This window comes from Rhinatrema bivittatum, chromosome 8 (genome assembly GCF_901001135.1).
Source record: "Rhinatrema bivittatum chromosome 8, aRhiBiv1.1, whole genome shotgun sequence".
NCBI lineage: Eukaryota > Metazoa > Chordata > Amphibia > Gymnophiona > Rhinatrematidae > Rhinatrema > Rhinatrema bivittatum.
Genome location: NC_042622.1, coordinates 75707661 through 75729299, shown reverse-complemented (window position 1 = coordinate 75729299; position 21639 = coordinate 75707661). Strand labels below are relative to the sequence as shown.

The following is a 21639-nucleotide window of genomic DNA, read 5'->3' as shown; positions in this document are numbered from 1 at the left end:
TGTAAATCCACTGCTTATCCCTGGGATAAGCAGCATGGAATCTATTAACCTTTTGGGATTCTGCCAAGTATTTGTGACTTGAATTGGCTACTGTTGGAAACAGAATATTGGGCTTTATGGACCTTTGGTCTGACCCAGTATGGCAAATCTCATGTTCTTAAAAGCCATGCCTTTGCTTGTTTTCTGGATTTAAGGTAGCATGGCTTCAAGCAAAGGGTTAGTGGTAGTTTGATCCAAATATTTGGTGAGTAGCAGCTGAAAGCATAGTATTTTGTTCAGGACAATCTGATGGCAGTCAATGGAGGAGAGGAAAGATGAGCCATTTTGGAGAATTAGCATTCTCTTGAGGGTATTTAGGAGGTGAGAAAGCAGGAGAGGTGTTGAGGAGCTTATCCAATCAAGCATTTGAAGTCATCACAAAGACTTTTTAATTTTATCCTGTTTTCCACTGGGAGCCAGTGAAGTTGATGTAGAAAGTCTTGATATAATCAGTTGCTTTTGCACCTACCAAATTTCTCATGGGGAAATCCACTGCTTGGGATAAGCAGTTTGGAATCTATCAGCCTTCTGGGATCCTGCCAGGTACTTTTGACCTGGACTGACCACTGCTGGAAACAGAATACTGGGCTTGATGGACCTTTGGTCTGACTCAGTATGACAAATCTTATGTTCTTATCAGATAAGTGACCATAAATGAAAACATGTGCTTTCCAGATGAAGTTAGTCAGGTAGGTCTGGTTAGATAAATATGTCCTAAAGTCATCCAGATAACTTTAACAAGCTAATTTTATCTGAGTATGTTTGGCAGAATATATATGTGGATAAGTTCCGCTAAGTAACCAGTTAAAATAAGCAGGTAGCTTTCCCCCCTTCCTGGCTTAATCAATATGGAACTCCCAAGGTTAATTTTAGTATTGCAGAATTTTGAAACACAAGTTTCTTATTGAATTGGTTAGGAAAGCAGTTTTGGTACCATGAACATTGTTTGTAAATGAGCAAAGGTCTGTAAGCAGCACAACGTTCTGCAATAAATGGAGTATGATATAAGTCAATCCTCTCAAGATTCTTTAGCATACTTGTCCTAAAGAAATGTCTGCATGCTCCATCTACTACACATATTTCATGCCTGGTGAATCTCTCAAGTCATCCCTAGCTCTGTTTCTACCCTATTACTACGTGAACAAATCCTCTAAACAGTATAATTTGCATATTAGAATTCTTACCAGATAACCTTCTGCCTCTCCTTCAAGCTCTTCTCCAAATTCATCTAGAATGGCAGGAACAACACCAAAAAACGGAAAAGTCTGCCAACAGAGATTTAAAATGAAAAAAAAAAAAAAGTTTTCAAGATAACAAGTAAAATATACAATTTCAGAGAAGATAACTCTTCTTAATATCCAACCTGGAACTAAGTATTACATTAAAGGGGCATTCCAAACATACTTTATAAACCATCATTCCATAGTCACATTCATATGTCACATGGCCCTATTCTAAATCTAACAGTGATGGGAACTCAATAATAGAGGTGTGGAGGTGGTGTATATATAGGAGGCAAAGAAAAGTAGGGGGGCTTACTATTCAAAAGTGCAGACTGTGCCAATCTAAACTGGTACATTTATTAAAGTCTGTGAGAGCAGGGACACAAAAAACAAGTGCTATATGTCTTGTTTTAGAAATTTGAATTTTCTATATTTTACTTATAATTTTGTGTTATATGTTATGGTTCACTCTTGTTGGAGGGCGGTTTATTTGCACTGAGTTGGTATATATAGATATATTATGTGTCATATGATGTGTTTATTGTTAGGCTGTTTATTACCGGTATGTGTTTTTTGTTATCCGCTATGAAAACAATTTAAGTCAGTGGGCTATAAATATTTTAAAATAAATAAATATGAGACTTGAGAACTTAAATATGTATATACTAAAAAAGAGGAGACATAGGGAGGATATGATGTAGACTTTTAAATACCTGCATTGCTCTGCACCTATGGCTTGTGGTTTTCAACACCAGTGCTCCTGTTGCTCCAAGCATCTCTTGGTGCATTTGTGTGGTTCTGCCTGCTCCAGCTGTCTTCCAGGTTTTTTCAAAATTCTCTTATAGTATTTAATGTTGGTCTTGCTCTGACAATCCAATGCTTTACATACCTGATGGACATCTCATGGAATCCTGGAGTGTTCATTCCACTCTTAGTGCCACTTTGCCCCTCTTTTGGTACACTGGGGTGTTGATGATATCTGCCTTCCTACCTTATCCCTCACTCTATATCTTGTGGTGTTTATGCCATTCTTCTGGCTGCATTGTGATTTTAAAGGCTAGTGCTCCTGCTGGTCCAAACCTCTCAGTGCCTTTTGTGATAAATTTTTCTGCCTCTGCTCCCACTATCTTCAAAGTTCTTTTCATATTTCCTTACAGATTTGCTGTTTACTGGTCTTGCCATGCCAATCCAATGCTTTGCAGAGACCTTATCCAGTTACCTTTATCAGTTTCATGCCCTTTTGGACTTTTTCTTTAAACTCCCTTACCTTCCAGTTCTTATTGACTATTGGTTTTGTTCGGTAATTAGCCTTCAATAGATTATACAACAGTACAGGGGAAGACCAATGACAAGCCTGAACCCCCAGCCCTTTCCCAAATAATGCTATAGAAAAACTATATCAGGCCGCCTCCAAAGATCTTCTGGCTTCTGGATGATTTGATTAGTCTTTTACTCTAAATACACACATGCCCAAGGTCCAATTTAGACCGACTGCCACAGGCCTCCTCCAGATATTTCCCTCAGGTTTTTCCCTGCCCAGGGATCCCCATCTTCCAGCTTCTATATGGTTCCATTAATCTATATATATATATACACGTAAGTCTGAGGTCCAAGTTGAACATCAAAACTTCTCCAGGCCTCCACCAGGATTTTTTTCTGCCTTCTCCCTGCCCAGGGATAAAAAGTTCAATATCTTCCAGCTTTTAAATGATTCATTTAGTCTTTTGCCCTACATATATATAGATCTGAGGTTTGATTTGCACATTAAGACCACTATTGGAGAAATTACTTACCTGATAATTTCATTTTCCTTAGTGTAGACAAATGGACTCAGGACCAATGGGTATTGTGCTCTTCTGCTAGCACATGGGAGTCAGCGTCAGATTTCAAAGCTGACGTCACTCTAGATATACCCCTGCAGTAACCTCAGATCTTCAGTATTCTCTTCGAAAAGCCATTGTGGATATATCTTTGTTTAAATAACTTGATTAAACTTGAGTAAAACTTGAACTGGTTCAACTAATTTCCAAACTGCCTACCGCCAGTGCACTCAACCAATTAACGCCGACACTGGACTAACTGTGGGTGTCTTGAACTAAGGATAGGCCACGGCTTACCCGTATTTGCTTAGTCTCGAGGTCTGTTATCCGAGGTTCTCCTTTTCCGGGGCAGCCGTGGGCGGGATGCTGAGTCCATCTGTCTACACCAGGGGTCAGGAACCTTTTTGGCTGAGAGAGCCATAAACGCCACATATTTTAAAATGTAATTCCATGAGAGCCATACAATATGTTTAAAACTAAATACAAGTAAATGTGTGCATTTTATGTAAGATCACACTTTTAAAGTACAATAAGTCTCTGAAAATATTACACCAGGCCTTAAGACACCAATACATCTCCTATTAGGAAAACGGACCAAGTCAGGCTGCTATAGAGTCCTACACAGAAACTACACGCCAGCAGAAAACCTCACCTGAATCACGTGCTGTCCCTCACCTAACATAGAATAAAAAGACCAAAACGCATAACAAGAAGCATGCAGACAAAAACTGAATTGGAAACTGCAACAAGCCAGAGTCTCTGTATGCAGTGTAACAAAGGAAAAAAGAAACATCACACATCTTTATAAAACAAATCAAGAAATATAAAATCATCAGCAGTAAAACTGTACTAACAAAAAGAACATATTTCGAAACAGCTGATGAGTGGAATATCCAATAATTAAAAACTCATATAAAACATTTCCAGATACCAACAAAATATTTCAAAATAGCAGACACAAAGATCCAGTAATGAAAAATAATAAGGATACAAAAATTTTTTTGCTCTGCATACCTGGGAACGTTTGATATCCAGGTGTCCTGAGATTGTTCTGAATTAGCAGGAGGTGGGGTGGTTTGCTTGGAACTTTCTCCTCTCTCAGTCACATACTAGCGCTCTCTCTCACACTGGCTCTCAATGACACACCTATACACACATGCTCTCAGTCACTCACATATACAAATGTTTTTTCTCTCTCACTTATATAGGCTCTTAATTACACATTTACACACATGCTGTCTATCTTTTCACGCTTACACACACACAGGCTTTCAATCACATAAATACATGCTGTCTTTTTCTCTCACACACAGACTCTCATTCACATGCTTACAAACATGTCCTCTCTTTCTCTCATTTACACACAGGCTCTCAATCACATACTCACATGCTCCCTCACCTAAATCAGCTCTCAATCACACACAGACACACATGGTCTCTCTCTCTCATTTAAACACAGGCTCTCAATCACATACTCACATGCTCCCTCACCTAAATCAACTCTCAATCACACAGACACACATGGTCTCTCTCTCTCATTTAAACACAGGCTCTCAATCACATACTCACATGCTCCATCACCTAAACCAGCTGTCAATCAGACACAGACACACATGATCTCTCTCTTACTTATACACACAGGCTCTTAATCATACATACACATGATCTCTCTCACACACAAAGGATCTCAATCATACACACATACTCTTTCAAACAAACAGGTTTTCAATTACAAACTTACACATACAGGTTCCCAATGGTAAACTTACATTCATGCTCTCTCTCTCACAGGCAGGATCTCAATCACAGACATACTCTCTTTCACAAATACAGGCTCTCAATCATTCACATACATGCAATCTCTCACTCACACACACAGGATCTCAAACACACATGCTTGCTCGCTCATTCACTCTCTCTCTCCCCCTTCCCCCCCCCCCGGGAACTCGCGGCAGCAGCAGCCACCTCCCAACGCTAACCTCCTTCATTTTCAGCCCTCGCGGAGGCGAAGGCGGAGTCCCATCGGCCGCGGTTGAAGATTTTCATTTTCCTCCGAGCCGCGCTGCATTCTTCTTCCCGTCGGACACTGCCGCGGGAAGAAGAGAGCACCCGTGCTCTCTTCTTCCCGCGGCCCGGAAGAGGAAGTGGAGAGCATCGGGTGCCTGCGCGGGAAGACCCGCGCAGGCACCCGATGACTCCAGCGCTGGCACCCGGCTGACACCCGATGACTCCCGCGCAGGCACCCGGATGACTCCAGTCGGCGTGCTCTCTTCTCCTCCCCCCCGCGGCCCGGAAGAGGAAGTGGTGAGCATCGGGTGCCTGCGCGGAAGAAGAGACCACGCTAGTGTGGTCTCTTCTTCCTGCGCAGGCACCCGATGCTCTCCACTTCCTCTTCCGGGCCGCGGGGGGGGGGGGGGGGGAGAAGAGAGCACGCCGGTGCCGCTGACTCCAGCTGTCCTGCCGCGTTTCGCCCGGGCTGACAGCATTTTAAGCCCGGGCGGCGGAGGACCGGGGAGCAGCTGGGTCAGCGGGGAACCGCGAAGTATGGCGACACTTGTCTGCGAGCCAGATGCAGCCCTCAAAAGAGCCATATCTGGCTCGCGAGCCATGGGTTCCCGACCCCTGGTCTACACGAAGGAAAACGAAATTATCAGGTAAGTAATTTCTCCACTTCCTAGCGTGTATCCAGATGGACTCAGGACCAATGGGATGTACAAAAGCTACTCCCGGACAGGGCGGGAGGCTGCCTGTGGCCCACTTAATACTGCCCTTACGAAGGCTGCGTCTTCCTGGGCCTGAGCATCCAGGCGGTAGAACCTGGAGAAGGTGTGTATGGAGGATTATGTCGCTGCCTGACAGATCTCGGCGGGCGACAGCAGCTTGGTTTCTACCCAGGAGACTGCCTGGGCCCTCATAGAATGAGCCTTAACCTGTAGAGATAAGGGCTTTCCTGCCTCTATGTAGGCTGCCTTGATTACTTCTTTGATCCAGTGGGCTATGGACATCGATGAGGCCGCTTCTCCTTGTTTCTTCTTGCTGTGAAGAACGAATAAGTGATCCGTTTTGAGCATCGGTTCCGATCTTTCCAGGTATCGCACCAGGAGTCTGCCGACATTTAGGTGGCGAAGAAGGCGTGAGTCTTCCGAGTCCTTATGTTCATCCGGAGCTGGTAGCGAGATGGTTTGATTCAAGTGAAACGCATAAACCACTTTTGGAAGGAAGGAGGGGACAGTGCGCAGTTGTATGGTTCCAGATGTGAACCTGCGGAACGGTTCCCGACAGGATAGAGCCTGTAGTTTGGAGTTGGGACGAACTGAACATATTGCAAACCAAGAATGCCGTCTTCATTGTTAAGAGGCGTAGTGACAGACCGCATGTTGGTCTGAAGGAAGCCCAGCTAAGAAGTCTAATACTAGATTGAGATTCCATAGAGGCACCGGCCACTTTAGGGTGGTTGGAGTTGTTTAACTCCTTTCAGAAAGCGGGACAAGTCCGGATGGGTTAATAGCCAGATACCGTCCACTTCTGTTCTGAAGCAGGTCAGTGCGGCTACTTGGACCTTGAGGGAGTTGAGTGACAACTCCTTCTTCTTACCGTCCTGTAGGAACTCCAGATTCATGGGAATCTTGGCTGTCCGCAGGAGAATCCCACGGTCCTCACACCAGGCTTTGAATACTCTCCAGATCCGTATGTATGACAGGGATGTGGAGAACTTGCGTGCTCGGAGTAGGGTGTCAATCATGGCCTTTGAGTAACCACGCTTCTTCAGGCGAGTCCTCTCAAGGGCCAGACCATAAGAGAGAATCAAGACGGATCTTCATGGAGAATCGGGCCCTGCCGGAGAAGGTCCCTGTGTGGAGGTAGGCACAGAGGGTTCCCCACAAGGAGTCTTTGCATGTCTGCATACCATGGTCGACTTGGCCAATCTGGGGACACTAGTAGAACTAGTCCCCTGTGATGTTCTATCTTGTGGATGACCCTGCCCAGTAGTGGCCATGGGGAGAAGGCGTACAGTAAGTCTTCCTCTGGCCAAGTCTGGACGAGAGTATTGATTCCTTGGAATTGCGGCTCTCGTCTGCGGCTGAAGAACCTGGGGACTTGGGCACTGAGACGGGTGGCCAGTAGGTCCATGGCTGGGAGGCCCCAGTGATTTACTATCAGTTGGAAGGCTGTGGTCGACAACGTCCATTCCCCCATGTCCAGGCTCTCTCTGCTGAAGAAGTCTGTTGAGACGTTGTCTTTTCCTGCGATGTGAGAGGCCAAGATCCCTTGTAGGTTTATCTCCGCCCATGCCATGAAAAGGTCTCTCTCCAGAGACACCTGTTGGCTCTTGGTTCCTCCCTGGTGGTTGATGTAAGCAACCGTTGTCACATTGTCCGACATTACTCGAATTGCTTTGCCTCGGAGTCTGTGGCTGAATTGCAGGCACGCTAGTCTGACAGTTCGAGCTTCCAGGCAGTTTATGTTCCATTCCACCTCTTCCTTGTTCCATTGTCCCTGGGCTGTCAGTTCCTGTCAGTGGGCTCCCCACCCTCGCAGGCTTACATCCTTGGTGAACAAGATCCAGTTCAGTGGGGATAGGCTTACTCCTCTGCTTAGGTGGTGGTCTTCCTGTAGCCACCACTGGAGCTGAGATCCTACCTCTGCTGGTAGTTGGAGGCGAATTGAGTAGTCCTGGGACAGTGGGTTCCATTGTGACAGTAAGGAGCGCTGGAGCGGTCGTATATGGGCCTTGCCCAAGGGACAACTTCCAGGGTTGATGCCATGAGGCCGAGAACTTGAAGATAGTCCCATACCTTGGGGCGTGCAAGGGACATAAATCATCGTAATTGTTCCATCAGTTTCCTTCTCTTCGGGGGAAGGAGGAAGGACTTTGTTCTGTTTGGTGTCAAAACGGGCCCTCAGGTACTCTAGCAATTGAGAGGGCTGCAGACTGCTCTTGCCCGTATTCACGACCCAACAGAGTTCATGCAGTAGGCTCTTGACTCTGCTGGTCACCTGCCGGCTCTCTTCCAAAGACTTTGCCCTGATTATCCAATCGTCTAGGTAAGGGTGTACAAAGATCCCTTCCTTCCTCAGTGTTGCCGCCACGACCACCATGATTTTGGTGAAAGTTCTGGGGGTGGTTGCTAGGCCGAAGAGTGGTGCTCAGAACTGGTAATGGTGACCTAGTATCGCAAAGCACAGGAAGCGCTGGTGATCCTGATGGTCTGAGATGTGAAGGTAGGCTTCGGAAAGATCCAGTGAGGTTAGAAACTCTCCCGGTTGTACTGTCATTATTACGGAGCGAAGAGTTTCCATGTGGAAGTGTAGAACCCGCAGATGACGGCTGACGTTCTTGAGGTCCAAGATGGGCCGTAAAGATCCTTCCTTCTTGGGAACGATAAAATAGATGGAATAGCGCCTTGTATTTTGTTGGGGCGTGGGAACCGGAGTTATTGCCTTCAGACTGAGTATTCTTGTTAGAGTGGTTTCTACTGCCAGTCTCATGGAATGGGAGTGGCAGGGTGACATCATAAATTTGTCTCAAGGGATGCTGTGGAACTCCAGAGAGTAACCTTCTCGAATGATGTTTAGAACCCATTTGTCCAACGTTATCTCGACCCATTTTTGGTAGAAGAGGGCAAGTCGACCTCCTATATCCTCTTCCTGTGGATGATGGCTGGAGCCTGCCCCCAGGCCTGCTCCCCTCTTGGTCTGTCTGTTCCGAAAGGGCTGGGACCTTCCGGAGGGATGAGGTGCCTGGAACTGCGAGTTTCTGTAGGGTCTAAAGCGTTGCGATCCTCTGCCCTTGGTTCTTCTGGGGGAGGGACGCTGAGATCTTTTACTCCTATCTTCCGGTAGCTGAGGCACTGGGGATTCGCCCCATTTGCTGGCTAACTTCTCCAATTTGCTTCCGAACAAGAGAGATCATTTAAAAGGCATTCTTGTGAGATTCGCTTTAGATATCGCGTCCGCAGATCAAGGAGTTAATAAACATGTGAAAAACATGAGTTAACATAAGTTAACATGAGATAACATGAGATAATAAACATGTGGATAAAGGTGAAAATGGTAGATATAGTATACTTGGATTTTCAGAAGGCGTTTGACAAAGTTCCTCATGAGAGACTTCTAGGAAAAGTAAAAAGTCAGGGGATAGGTGGCGATGTCCTTTCGTGGATTGCAAACTGGCTAAAAGACAGGAAACAGAGAGTAGGATTAAATGGACAATTTTCTCAGTGGAAGGGAGTGGACAGTGGAGTGCCTCAGGGATCTTGGGACCCTTACTTTTCAATATATTTATAAATGATCTGGAAAGAAATACGATGAGTGAGATAATCAAATTTGCAGATGACACAAAATTGTTCAGAGTAGTAGATTGTGATAAATTGCAGGAAGACCTTGTGAGACTGGAAAATTGGGCATCCAAATGGCAGATGAAATTTAATGTGGATAAGTGCAAGGTGATGCATATAGGGAAAAATAACCCATGCTATAATTACACAATGTTGGGTTCCATATTAGGTGCTACAACCCAAGAAAGAGATCTAGGTGTCATAGTGGATAACACATTGAAATCGTCAGTTCAGTGTGCTGTGGCAGTCAAAAAAGCAAACAGAATGTTGGGAATTATTAGAAAGTGAATGGTGAATAAAATGGAAAATGTCATAATGCCTCTGTATCGCTCCATGGTGAGACCGCACCTTGAATACTGTGTACAATTCTGGTCGCCGCATCTCAAAAAAGATATAATTGCGATGGAGAAGGTACAGAGAAGGGCTACCAAAATGTTAAGGGGAATGGAACAACTCCCCTATGAGGAAAGACTAAAGAGGTTAGGACTTTTCAGCTTGGAGAAGAGACGACTGAGGGGGGATATGATAGAGGTGTTTAAAATCATGAGAGGTCTAGAATGGGTAGATGTGAATCGGTTATTTACTCTTTCGGATAGTAGAAAGACTAGGGGGCACTCCATGAAGTTAGCATGGGGCACATTTAAAACTAATCGGAGAAAGTTCTTTTTTACTCAACGCACAATTAAACTCTGGAATTTGTTGCCAGAGGATGTGGTTAGTGCAGTTAGTATAGCTGTGTTTAAAAAAGGATTGGATAAGTTCTTGGAGGAGAAGTCCATTACCTGCTATTAAGTTCACTTAGAGCAGAGCTTTCCAAAGTGTGTGTCGCGACACTTTAGTGTGTCGCCTGCAGTTTGCCGGTGTGTCGCGCAAGCCCGGTGCACGTGACACACCGGCAAGTGGGAGGCAATGCAGCCGCCGGTGGAGCTCATCCCACTGGCGGCTGAGCAGTAATGAATCGCTGTGCTGTGTGCCGGAGACACACAGCAGGAAGATCGGCATGGCCATGGTGGAGCTCACCTCACCACGGCCCGAAGAAGAAAAAGGTCACGTCGAAACGTGCAAGTGCTCCTCCTCCTTCCTGCCCACGCGGCTCCGGAAGAAAAATGTTGCCGGAGCTGCACGGGCAGAAAGGGGGAGGAGCGTCAGCCGCGTGCAGAAGAGGAGCAGCAGCATTGTTGCAGCGGGCGAGAAGAGGAGGAGGCCCGATAGCAGGGTCCCCTCCGCAGATCGGCCCGAGAAGATCAGGGCCGCTGCCGTCGCCGCGATCGGCCCAAGAAGATCAGGGCCGCTGCAGAGCCCATCCTGCAGCGACCCGTGAAGAGGAGGCCCAGAGGTAAGAGAGAGGCTGAGGGCCCGTAGAGTGCGTGTATGAGGTGAGTTGAGCGATTGTGTGCGTGAATGAGGTGAGTTGAGCGAGTGTGTGCATGTATGAGGTGAGTTGAGAGATTGTGTGTGGGAGTGAGGACCTGAATGTTTGCAGAGACAGCATGTGAGAGAGCCTGTGTGTGTGAGAGAGACAGCATGTGACAGTGAGAGCCTGTGTGTATGAATGATTGTATGAGAGAGAGCATGTGACAGTGAGAGCCTGTGCTTGAGCAAGATAGCATGTGGGAGTGAGAGAGAGCCTGGGTGTATGAGATTCAGGCAGCATGTGCAAGAGAGAGACTGTATGAATGATTGTATGAGAGAGAGCCTGTGAGAGTGAGAGCCTGTGTGTGTGAGAGTGAAAGCATGTGAGAATGAGAACCTGACTGAATGTTTGAGGGAAGAAGATAGATGGAGAGAAAAGAAATAGAAAAAAAGACAATATGAAAGGAATTGGCAAAAAAATAAGAAAGGGGAGGTGGAACAAAAAAGCCTGTGACCAACCGATTAGAAAACTAAGATCAGACAGCAAAGGTAAAAAAAAAGAAATAAATTACTTTTTACTGATTGGCACATGTAATCTTTGGTAATGTGCAAGAGTAGCACTTTCTCTATGCTGATTTCACAATGTACGAGATCAACATGGAGGAAGTGGAAATCCACGGGGCCTGCACAGAGGAGGCAGCAGAATGGGCTTCAGTGCCAATAGCAGCAATCAGCGCCTCCCCAATAGCCATGCGGCATCAGTGACAGTGGCAGCAGAGGAATGAGAGAGGCTCCGAGGTTGCTGGCAAAAGAAAGAGAGGGGGGTTCGCCTTTAGTGTGTGCCTGCCTGAGGGTGTGTCTGTGTATGAGAATGTATGGGTGTCTTCCTGGGGTTTGTATGTGTGAGAATAGGTGCCGGCCTGTGTGTGGTGTATGTGTGTGTGAGAATGAATTGGTGCTTGCCTGGGGGTCTGTGTGTGTGAGAATGAATTGGTGCCTGCCTGGGGGTCTGTGTGTGTGAGAATGAATGTGTGCATGCCTGGGGGATGGTGAGGGAGTGGCGTGAAAATGAATGGAAACCTGCCTGGGGGTCAGTTTCAGTGTGTGAGAATGACTGGGAGCTTGCCTGGGTGTGTGTGTTTGTGTGAGAATGTTTGGGAACTTGCCTGGGTGTGTGTGTTTGTGTGTATGTGAGGGAGCCAGAGAGAGTGTGTATGAGAAAATCCAGGGGAGTAAGAGTTTGTGTAGGGGGTGTGTGTGGAGGGAGAGAGAGTGTCTTAGAGCCTGAGAGTGTGTCAGTGTCTGTGAGAGCGAGAGGTTATGGTGGGTATAAGAGCATGAATGTGTATGTATGTGACAGTGCATGTGTGAGAGAGAATGTAAATGTAAGTATGTGTGTGAGAGAGAGAGGATAACCTCCTAATCCTTGACAATATCAGGGTGACTGGAAATCAAGAGCTCCCAGCAGGGGCTTTTTAAAATCCTTATTAGTTTTAATTATTGAGTGTTATTTGATATATGTACTGTTTTGAAATATTTTATTGGTGTTTGGGAAATTGTAAAAAATGTATATGATTTTAATGAATAGAAATTCTATTTATCAGTAGTTTTAAAATATTCTTTTATTAGTATGGTTTTACTATTATAACTGATGCTTTATGTTTCTTGATTTTATTTGTTTTATGAGGAATGGTGGTTCTGTTTTTCCATTATTAATACACAGAGTCTGGCTTCTTGGGGTTTCCATTTATTTATTTATTTATTTATTTATTAACTTTTATTTACCGACATTCGTGAAACACATCATGCCGGTTTACAAAAAACTCAAAGGAGGAAAGTTACAGTATAACAATAACACAGTAAAACTGATAAATAGGTAAAACAATAGCGTAGTAGAGCAAAAGTAGAGGGGAGGGGAGTGGGAAAGGGAGGATACCGGGGAGTGGGAGAGGGGAGGCTAAGGGAAGGGCAAAGGCTGGACAGAAAGGAGTGAAAGAACACAAATAGCTGCAACTATATACAGTTGATGATAAGTACAGTCATAATCAAAATTGTAGAGCTAAGGAGGTAATGAGAGACATTTACTTAAAGTATTCACTTAAATATGAAATAAGAAGGGGGTTAGGATGATTTAAGGGCGGTATAGAAGGGAAAAGGGTTAAAGGGTTAGCAAAAGGGTATTGGAGGGGCAGGGTGAGTAGGGCGGGAAAGGGGTACAGAGATTTAAATATACAAGGATCTCTTTACCTACGTAGGGATACGGAGGGGTTGAGGGAAGGTAATCACTGGGAATCACCAGGGAATGCGTTTTTAGAAGGTATAAAGGGAGTAACGGGGAGGGGGAATGCTAAGGGTGGAGGGTCGGCCAGGTGACAAGGAAAAGGGGGGAGAGGCTGGGGGGAGGAGATGATGGAAAGGTCGGGCGGAGGGTAGGGGTGAAACGTGGGAGGCCGAAGTAGGGAGGAGCTGAGAAGGGGGTAGGGGGGTACAAGGTTGAGCAGGGGGAGCTGAGGGGGGAGAGGTTAGGTTTGGTTTGTGTCGGGATAGGCCTGTCGGAAGAGCCATGTCTTGACTCCTTTCTTGAAATTGTGAAAAGATGTCTCTTGGCGTAGGAGGGTGGGGAGGGAGTTCCAGAGGGTGGGACCAGCAACGGAGAAAGCTCTTCCTCTGGTGTGGGTTGAGTGCGCTACTTTGAGGGTTGGGATGTGAAGGGTGTCTGTAAGGGTTGTTCTTGTGGGGCGGTCGGAGGAGCGGTAGCGAGGCATTTCATCGAGCCAGGTGTGATTGTGTTTATGTAGGGAGTTGTGAAGGATGGTGAGTGTTTTGTATTGAGAGCGGTAGGATATTGGCAACCAATGAAGGTCCTTTAGTATGGGGGTAATGTGGTCCCTTTTGCGTGTGCCGGTTATGATTCTAGCCATGGAGTTTTGTAGAATCTGAAGGGGTCTGACGGTGGATGCAGGAAGTCCTAGTAGCAGGGAGTTACAGTAGTCTAGTTTCGTGAGCATGGTGGTCTGTACGACTGTACGGAAATCGCGGGTGTGGAGGAGGGGTTTGAGTTTTTTTAAGATGTTGAGTTTATAGAAACCCCCCTTTAGGAGAGATTTGATGTGGGGTTTAAAGCTCAGGTGTTGATCTATGAAGACGCCCAGGTCTCTTACAAACTGGGTCTGAGAGAGGGCTGTAGTAGAAGTGTGGGGGGTGTCCTGTTGCAAGGGGATCGTGAAACGTTCAGGCTGATTAGAGATGACGAGTACTTCTGTTTTGGAAGTATTTAGGGCTAGATGGAGCTTGGATAGTAGGGCACTTATAGTGGTGAGGCAGGATTCCCAGCGTTGCAAAGGTTCGTTTATGGACCCTTGAAACGGGATGAGGATCTGCACGTCATCCGCATAAAGGAAGAATTTTAGGCCTAGGTCGGAGAGGAGGTGGCATAGGGGTAGGAGGTAGATATTAAAGAGGGTGGAGGATAGGGATGAGCCTTGGGGTACACCTTGCGTGATAGGTATGCGTGAGGATTCGTGCTTGTCGAGTTTTACTATGTATTCTCTGTGTGTGAGGTAGGAAGAGAGCCATGAAAGGGCTGTACCGGCGATACCTATTTCTGCTAGGCGGGTCATAAGTATTTGATGGTTGACTGTGTCATAGGCAGCTGAAATGTCTAGTAGGGCGAGTAGGTACGAGTTTCCATGGTCCATACCTTTGAGTATGGTGTCTGTCATGGCTAGTAGTAAGGTTTCGGTATTACGGGCTTTACGGAAACCAAACTGACGAGTGTGGAGGATATTGTGGTCTTCTAAGACATCCGTCAATTGTTTGTTAACAACCCTTTCTAGGACTTTGGATAAGAAAGGGAGATTGGAGATCGGGCGGTAGTTGGCAGGATCGGTGGGGTCGAGGGTGGGTTTCTTTAGGAGGGGCTTAACTATGGCCAGCTTGAGTGGGTCTGGGACACTGCCTGCGGTGATAGAGCAGTTGATGAGGTCCTTAATAGGTTTGGTGATGGCGGGTGTAATGGAGAGGAGTGTTTTTGAGGGGATGGTGTCAGAGGAGTGTGTGGCGGGTTTCATCTTCTTTAGGATAGTTTCTACTTCTATGTTGGTGGTGATATCAAAGGCTCTAAGAATGACCTTATTGTCATTGGGAATGGGGGCGAAGGGGGTGGTGTTGGCAGGGAAGCGAAGTAGAATATTGTCGATTTTGTTTTTGAAAAAGATGGCTAGTTCTTCGCATCTATTTTTGGAGATGGTTTCATTGAGGGTAGGTGTATTAGGATTGGTGAGTTCTGCAATGTAAGTGAATAAGGTATTTGCATTGAATTGGTAGTCATGGATCTTTGCTGCGTGGAAATCACGCTTGGTTTGGGTGATCGCATGACGGTATGCGTGCAATGAGTTGTAGTAGGTAGCTTTTAGAGTGGCGGATGGTTGTTTGCGCCAGGCGCGTTCTTTAGCTCTTAGGTCTTGTTTCATGGTTTTTAACTTGGTAGAAAACCATGGTTTCCTTTTCTCACAGTGTGCAAGGGGTACTTCTTTGTGGATCGTGGGGCAAAGGTCGTTGGCTATGGTCGTTGTAAGGTTGTTCCAGGAGTGAAGTGCGGTGTCTGGATTGGTGAGGTCGATGTTGTTGGTTATTTTGTCGAAAGCTAGGGTAAGCTCTTCTGTACTACAGTGTTTACGGAAGGAGATGGTTTTGTGGAGTTTTTGTGTGGAAGGAGTGGGGGATTTGGTTTCGAGGGTGGCATTAATAAGGAAGTGGTCGGACCACGGTACCGGGGTGACTACAGGAGGGGTGGCAATGGTTATTTTTGAGTTCACAAAGATTAGGTCAAGTGTGTGGCCTGCTTTGTGTGTGGGTTCGGTGATGATTTGATTGAGACCCAGGGCTTTGTTTTTGTCTAATTTGTGCTCCTTTATTTTGTATTTTGTATTTGGTGAGGGTCTGTCTCTGCTCTGTGTGTGTGACCATGATGAGAAATTCGCTAGCATAGGGATCTATAGCAATCGGGTTTGTTTTGTTTCCTCAGTAGGTGGTGTATTGGTATTCTAGGACCCAGTATAATATTTACCCTTGCTTTTTCACAGGTAGGATTATTGTTGTTTGAGTCCTTGGTGTTATTACTGTTATGTTACAATGGGATTGCAGTATAGATTTTGAGTGTCTTTTTTTTGCGAGGTTTTATTTTCGTTCACAATATGCCTGGCAGTAGAAGGTGTTTGTGCTGCTGTTACTGTGAGGTGACACCAGAATTTGAAAATATCTTTTAGTATGATGAGCTGTAAGGGAAACATTCAAGCTCCATTGTTTGGGGGAATTTCAGTGGATGCACAGAGTTACAGAACTGGAGGTGCAGGATTTATATTGACATTCTGTCCCTTCCTATAAATTCCAGACTTCACTCTCATAGCCATATAGAATTAGTTGAATGAGGCTATCAAATAATTATATAGTGTGAAACTGGTCAGCTTTTTAAAATTACGCAGAAGACTTTCTTATTAACACCAAATATTCAAAAGCTGTGTTCATCCCATCAAGCTCATATATCTCATTAAAGAGGTAGATTGAATAACACAATAACTTTGTTTTATTATTGTTACTCATAAATTATAACAATAACATTAATCTTGGAATATTATATATTTTTAATATAAATGAAAGGTTTTCACAAGATAGGTTGTGTCGTGAAACATGTTATTATGTATATATTTAAGGAAACATACATAAATTGTCGAAATACATTTTGTTCGTTTAACCTTTAACCTCTGGTTTGCTAGTAGACTGAATTACTTTGTCCCGAAATTCTGTTTGTCTAAAAAGTGTGTCACCAACATGAAAAGTTTGGAAAGCTCTGTCCTAGTGTTTGCTAATATTCGTGCTGCCGCATTTTGTACCATCTGAAGCGGTTTGGTATAGGAGGAAGGGAGACCCAGTAAGTTAGAATTGCAATTATCTATCTTTGAGAAAACTATTGCCTGAAGGATTGTTCTAAAGTCCTGAGAGTGAAAGAGAGGTCTTATCCTTTTCAGAACTTGGAGTTTGTGAAAACAGTCTTTGGTAGTTTTGTTAATAGAAGCTTTCAAGTTCAACCGATTATCAATTAACACTCCTAGGTCTCTCACTTGCGTGGTTTGTGGGTTGCCTGGATGAATAGTGGTGATGTTACTGTTCTCTGGAGAGATGAGCAGGAATTCAGTTTTGGTGAAATTTAATACTAGGTTTAGGCTGGAGAGGAGGCGTTTGATTTCTTGGTGGCAGTTTTCCCAGTGATCTAGTGTTTTGAGTATGTGTCTTTAACGGGGATCAATATCTGAATATCATCTGCATATAGAAAATGTTTTAGATTGAGGCTGGAGAGGACATCTTCAGATTCAGACTCAGGACATTTAGATTGAGGCTGGAGAGGACATCTTCAGAGTCTGGGAAACAAGGGCTGGTAAGTCGTCCTTGTGGAAGAAGTGAAGTAAGGTTCAGTATGGTTCCATTCCTGGAGGGATTTCTCCTTCTTCCAGGGAGTCACTCTCATCATCTGAGGTGTCTGGGTCCCTGTTAGGAAAGTTCTTGGTTAGGCGAGACATGTCTCGAGGCATCTGAGCAGGGCCGGGAGGATTTTGTGCTTCCTACAGGGGTTGAGCCTGGGGCTGATTGTGCCTGAACGAAGGCTTGCAGCCCTTGGAAAACTTCCAAACAGAAGAAGGTCCCTGGGTCCATGTTAATCCCAGGGGGACTCGGAGTAGGGGCCCCAGAGGTGCCCTCCTGTGGGGAAGCCATCTCGGAGATGCAAAAGTCCGGGGAGCTATCTTCAGTAGTTCCGGAACCATCTCCCGACAGAAAGGGACCAGGCTTTGGTTCCCCCTGGGCTTCTTTGCAATGTTGACACAGGCAGGACTCCAATTCAGGCTGCGCAGCTCTTATGTGGCAGGCTGTGCAAAGAGAGTGCCTTCTGACCTTCTTGAGCACCGGTGCCATTGTTTCTGTGTGTTTGTGCGCGTGCAGTTGTAAACGCGGCTGTGCGCGTAGTTATGTGCACGGGTACGCTCAGATGTGCACGCCGCTATGCGCGCGTCTGTATTGGACGTGCACAAGTTAGGCGCATCAGCCACCTGGCCTGCCCAGTGCGTACCGCCGGCGAAAAGGGAATATGGCGCCGACGACCCCCGCGCATAAGATGGCGCCCCCTAGGGTCTCCACGTGTGTGGACCCTTGCACTGGATCGGGGCCTAGCCTAACAAAGGCTGGTCAACCCGATCGGTGCTCCCTTCTAACCTCGCCGGGATGGATTCGGTATGGCAATCCGAGCTGTGGAGACTGGAGACCTGAATTTAAAGATTTTTTTCTTACCTTGTCTCGGCGCTTACCAATTGTGTGCCGAATGGTCTCCAGTTGCGGGGGGAGAAGGAATTACCTTTACCGCCGTGCTTGTTTTTGCACCCGCTGCCTTTCAGCCACTCTGGGGAGCTAAGTCCCCGACGGTAACCGGCTACCGGACCAAGGCCACCTCTGAGGGCTATCAGAGATCAACCTCAGGAATTCTCGACTGGGGGGAGGGACCCTTAGATATTACAGAAGGAGAGCGGGACTCTATCTTTCTTAAGGTAAATTTTGTTTCTTCTTTGCTGTAATTCTTAACACTATTCTAGTATGTGGGATAGTGTCTGCATCTGCTAGGAGACGGAGAGATTATATATATACATATATATAATCATCTGATCTTCATTTTCCTTCTCTCTCCAAGTTATTGATTTCCTTGTTATATGTAACTGCTTTTCTGCACTTTTGTTCATATTGTAAAGTTTTATTATTATTGCACCCCTGTTTCTTGTGAACCAGCATGATGGGACTTTCGTCCTGAATGTTGGTATATAAAAAAACTTAAATAAATAAAATAAAAATAAAGAGCTGAGGTTATTGCAGGGCTATATCTAGAGTGACTTCAACTTTGAAATCTGACTCTGTCTCCCATCTGCTAGCAGAAGAGTATAATACCCATTGGTCCTGATTCCATCTGGCTAAATGCTAGGAAAAGGACTTTTCCAGAGATTACCTTTGGCTTTTCCTTGCCAAAGGTTTTATACCAATTTTATTGGTGCCCTTTGCCCCTCATGTGGATCTTTGGAGTGTTTTTGCCAATATGGGTGATTGCATTGCACCTCTCATGGTGCTTTAGGGGTCTTCATGCCATAGTTTGTATTGTTTTGACCTTCTATTGGTGCCCTGGAGTTTTTCCTGCCATCTTTGGTGCTTTATTCCTCCTTCATGGTACCTTGGGCTATTCATGCCACTCTTGGTGCTGCTTTCTACCTCTTTTAGTGCATTGGTGTCTTCATATCACTGTTGGTGCCCTTCACCTTCTTTTGGAGTCTTGGGATGTTCTTGCCACTCTTGCTGCTACTGTGCTCCTTTCAATGCTTTGCAGTTTAGCTGCCTATGTTTGGCTTACCTTGCTCTCATAATATCTTGGGCTATTCATGCCACTTTGGATCTACTTTGACACAATCTTGGGTGTCTTGGAGTGCCCTTCCCCCCTTTTGATGTTGTCTGCTGACAAGTTTCATTACAATTAACTAGAAAACCCCAATATTGGAGCCCAAAATAGGAAGCACTGCTTCCCCTATTGACTTTAATTGGAAATAAAAGAACGGAATGAATATTTTTTAAAAGAATGAAATGAATTTTGGGGATATACAAAACAAATTAACAAATCAAAACAATTTTTTTCTGTACACATCCCTAATAAGTGTACATTCTTCGACCTAGTAAATTTAGCATCTGTTCTTCATGCTAAAGTTGTAGTGAATGGATTTTTAAGCTTCCATCATCAATGTCTCCTGATAGGTTTTTATTATGAGTTCATTAAATTTGTATTGGAGCGTAGGGTAGGCGTTATATTGTTTCTCTGTTTTTGTGTTTTTCTCTTGCCTTTTGTGTTATTCTTTCTGGTTTCTTCCCCAACCCAAGAGTTGCTGTGGGCTGGTCTCTGCTAATGGTAGAAAAGAAAATTATTATTTACCTGCTAATTTTCGTTCCTGTAGTACCATGGATCAGTCCAGACAGTGGGTTATGTCCCCAATCCAGCAGATGGAGTCAGCACAAGCTTTGAGGGGGCGTATCCATATATACTACTACCCCCTCTGCAGGAGTTCAGTATCGAGTATATCAAAGCCCGAGTAGAAACCCCCGAAGGATCAAGTTTGTGGAAACAGATAATGAAAACAATTGTAACCGCAACAAGTAACTGCAAACATCCTACCAACTTGTAGGGAGCTGTGAAAAACAGCGAAAAGAAACAACTGTGAAGACACAGAACACTGCGAGCAAGAAGCAGCGCAGAGCTGAGCAGGATCAAGAACCCAAACGCGGTGGGCGTCTGGACTGATCCATGGTACTACAGGAACGAAAATTAGCAGGTAAATAATAATTTTCTTTTCCCTGTACGTACCTGGATCAGTCCAGACAGTGGGATGTACCCAAGCTTCCCTAAATCGGGTGGGGTCCTGCGAGGCCTGCTCGGAGAACCTGCTCGCCAAAGTGTCCAGAGACCGAAGAGGCGAGGTGCAGACGATAGTGCCTCGAGAACGTGTGTAACGATTTCCAGGTGGCTGCCCTACAAATTTCCTGCGAGGATACCGAGCGAACCTCCGCCCAGGAAGCCGCCTGAGAACGTGTAGAATGCGCTACGATTCCGGGTGGGGGAGTCCAACCCGCCCCAATGTAAGAAGCAGCAATGCCGGCCTTCAGCCATCTGGCAATGGTAGTCTTCGAGGCCTGAGACCCCTTCTTAGGACCGGCCCAGAGTACAAAGAGATGGTCAGAGGTTCGGAACTCATTTGTAGCCTCCAGATAGAGGCGCAGAGTGCGCTTGACATTCAAGAGACGGAGAGACTTCGGCTCTGAGGAAGAGAAGGACAGCAACTCCACCGTCTGGTTCACATGGAATGCAGAAACCACCTTCGGAAGGAAGGAGGGAACGGTGCGAAGCGAAACTCCAGAGTCGGAGAAACGGAGATAGGGCTCTCTACACAACAGAGCCTGCATCTCCGAGATGCGTCGAGCGGAACAGATGGTCACAAGAAATACAGTCTTGAGAGTGAGATCCTTTATCGTTGCGCAGCGGCTCGAACGGTGGTCCCAACAGGGAGCAAAGCACAAGGTTAAGACTCCAGGAGGGACAAGGGTCCCGTAACAGAGGACGCATATGCTTGACACCCTTGAGAAAACGAGCAATGTCAGGATGCTGTAGAAGAGAGCCCCCATCGCTCAACAGCGAACCAAGGGCGGCCACCTGAACCCGTAGTGAATTATAGGTGAGCCCTTTTTCCACCCCCGCCTGTAGAAACTGAAGGATCTGAGGTACAGAAGCCTTAGCGGGTCTCGTGGCCTGGCTGGTACACCACAGCTTGAACACCTTCCAGACTCGAACATAGGCCGATGTCTTTCGTGCCCGCAATAGCGTGGATACTACCGCCTCCAGGTAGCCCCGACGCCGGAGGCGGCGCCTCTCAAAAGCCAGGCTGCAAGACAGAAGAATTCTGCCTGCTCGAAAAATACCGGGCCCTGATGTAGGAGCTGGGGGAGGTGCCCCAGCCTGATTGGCCTGTCGATCACCAGCTGTAGCAGGTCCGCAAACCAGGGTCGCCTGGGCCATTCTGGGGTGACGAAAACCACGGTCCCCTGATGGCTTTCTATTCTGCGGAGCATCCTGCCCACCAGGGGCCATGGTGGAAAAGAAAGATATGGCGGCCACGGGAGGACCAGGGCATCCACTCCCTCCGCGCTCTCTCCGGCGACTGAAGAAGCGTGGAGCCTTGGCGTTGAGAGCGGACGCCATCAGATCCAAGTGGGGGGCCCCCCACCGATGGACGAGAAGTT

The 21639-nt window shown here is 46.0% G+C and overlaps 1 protein-coding gene across 2 annotated transcripts in view; it reads right to left on the bottom strand.

Moving 5' to 3' along the window:
• ACSS2 (acyl-CoA synthetase short chain family member 2) overlaps positions 1 to 21639 on the bottom strand; it is a 196116-nt gene that overhangs the window by 49679 nt on the left and 124798 nt on the right. For both annotated transcript variants that reach the window (XM_029611497.1, XM_029611496.1), the window contains exon 13: positions 1224 to 1304. In XM_029611497.1, coding sequence (XP_029467357.1) covers positions 1224 to 1304 — 81 coding nt within the window. The remainder of the gene's footprint in view (positions 1 to 1223; positions 1305 to 21639) is intronic.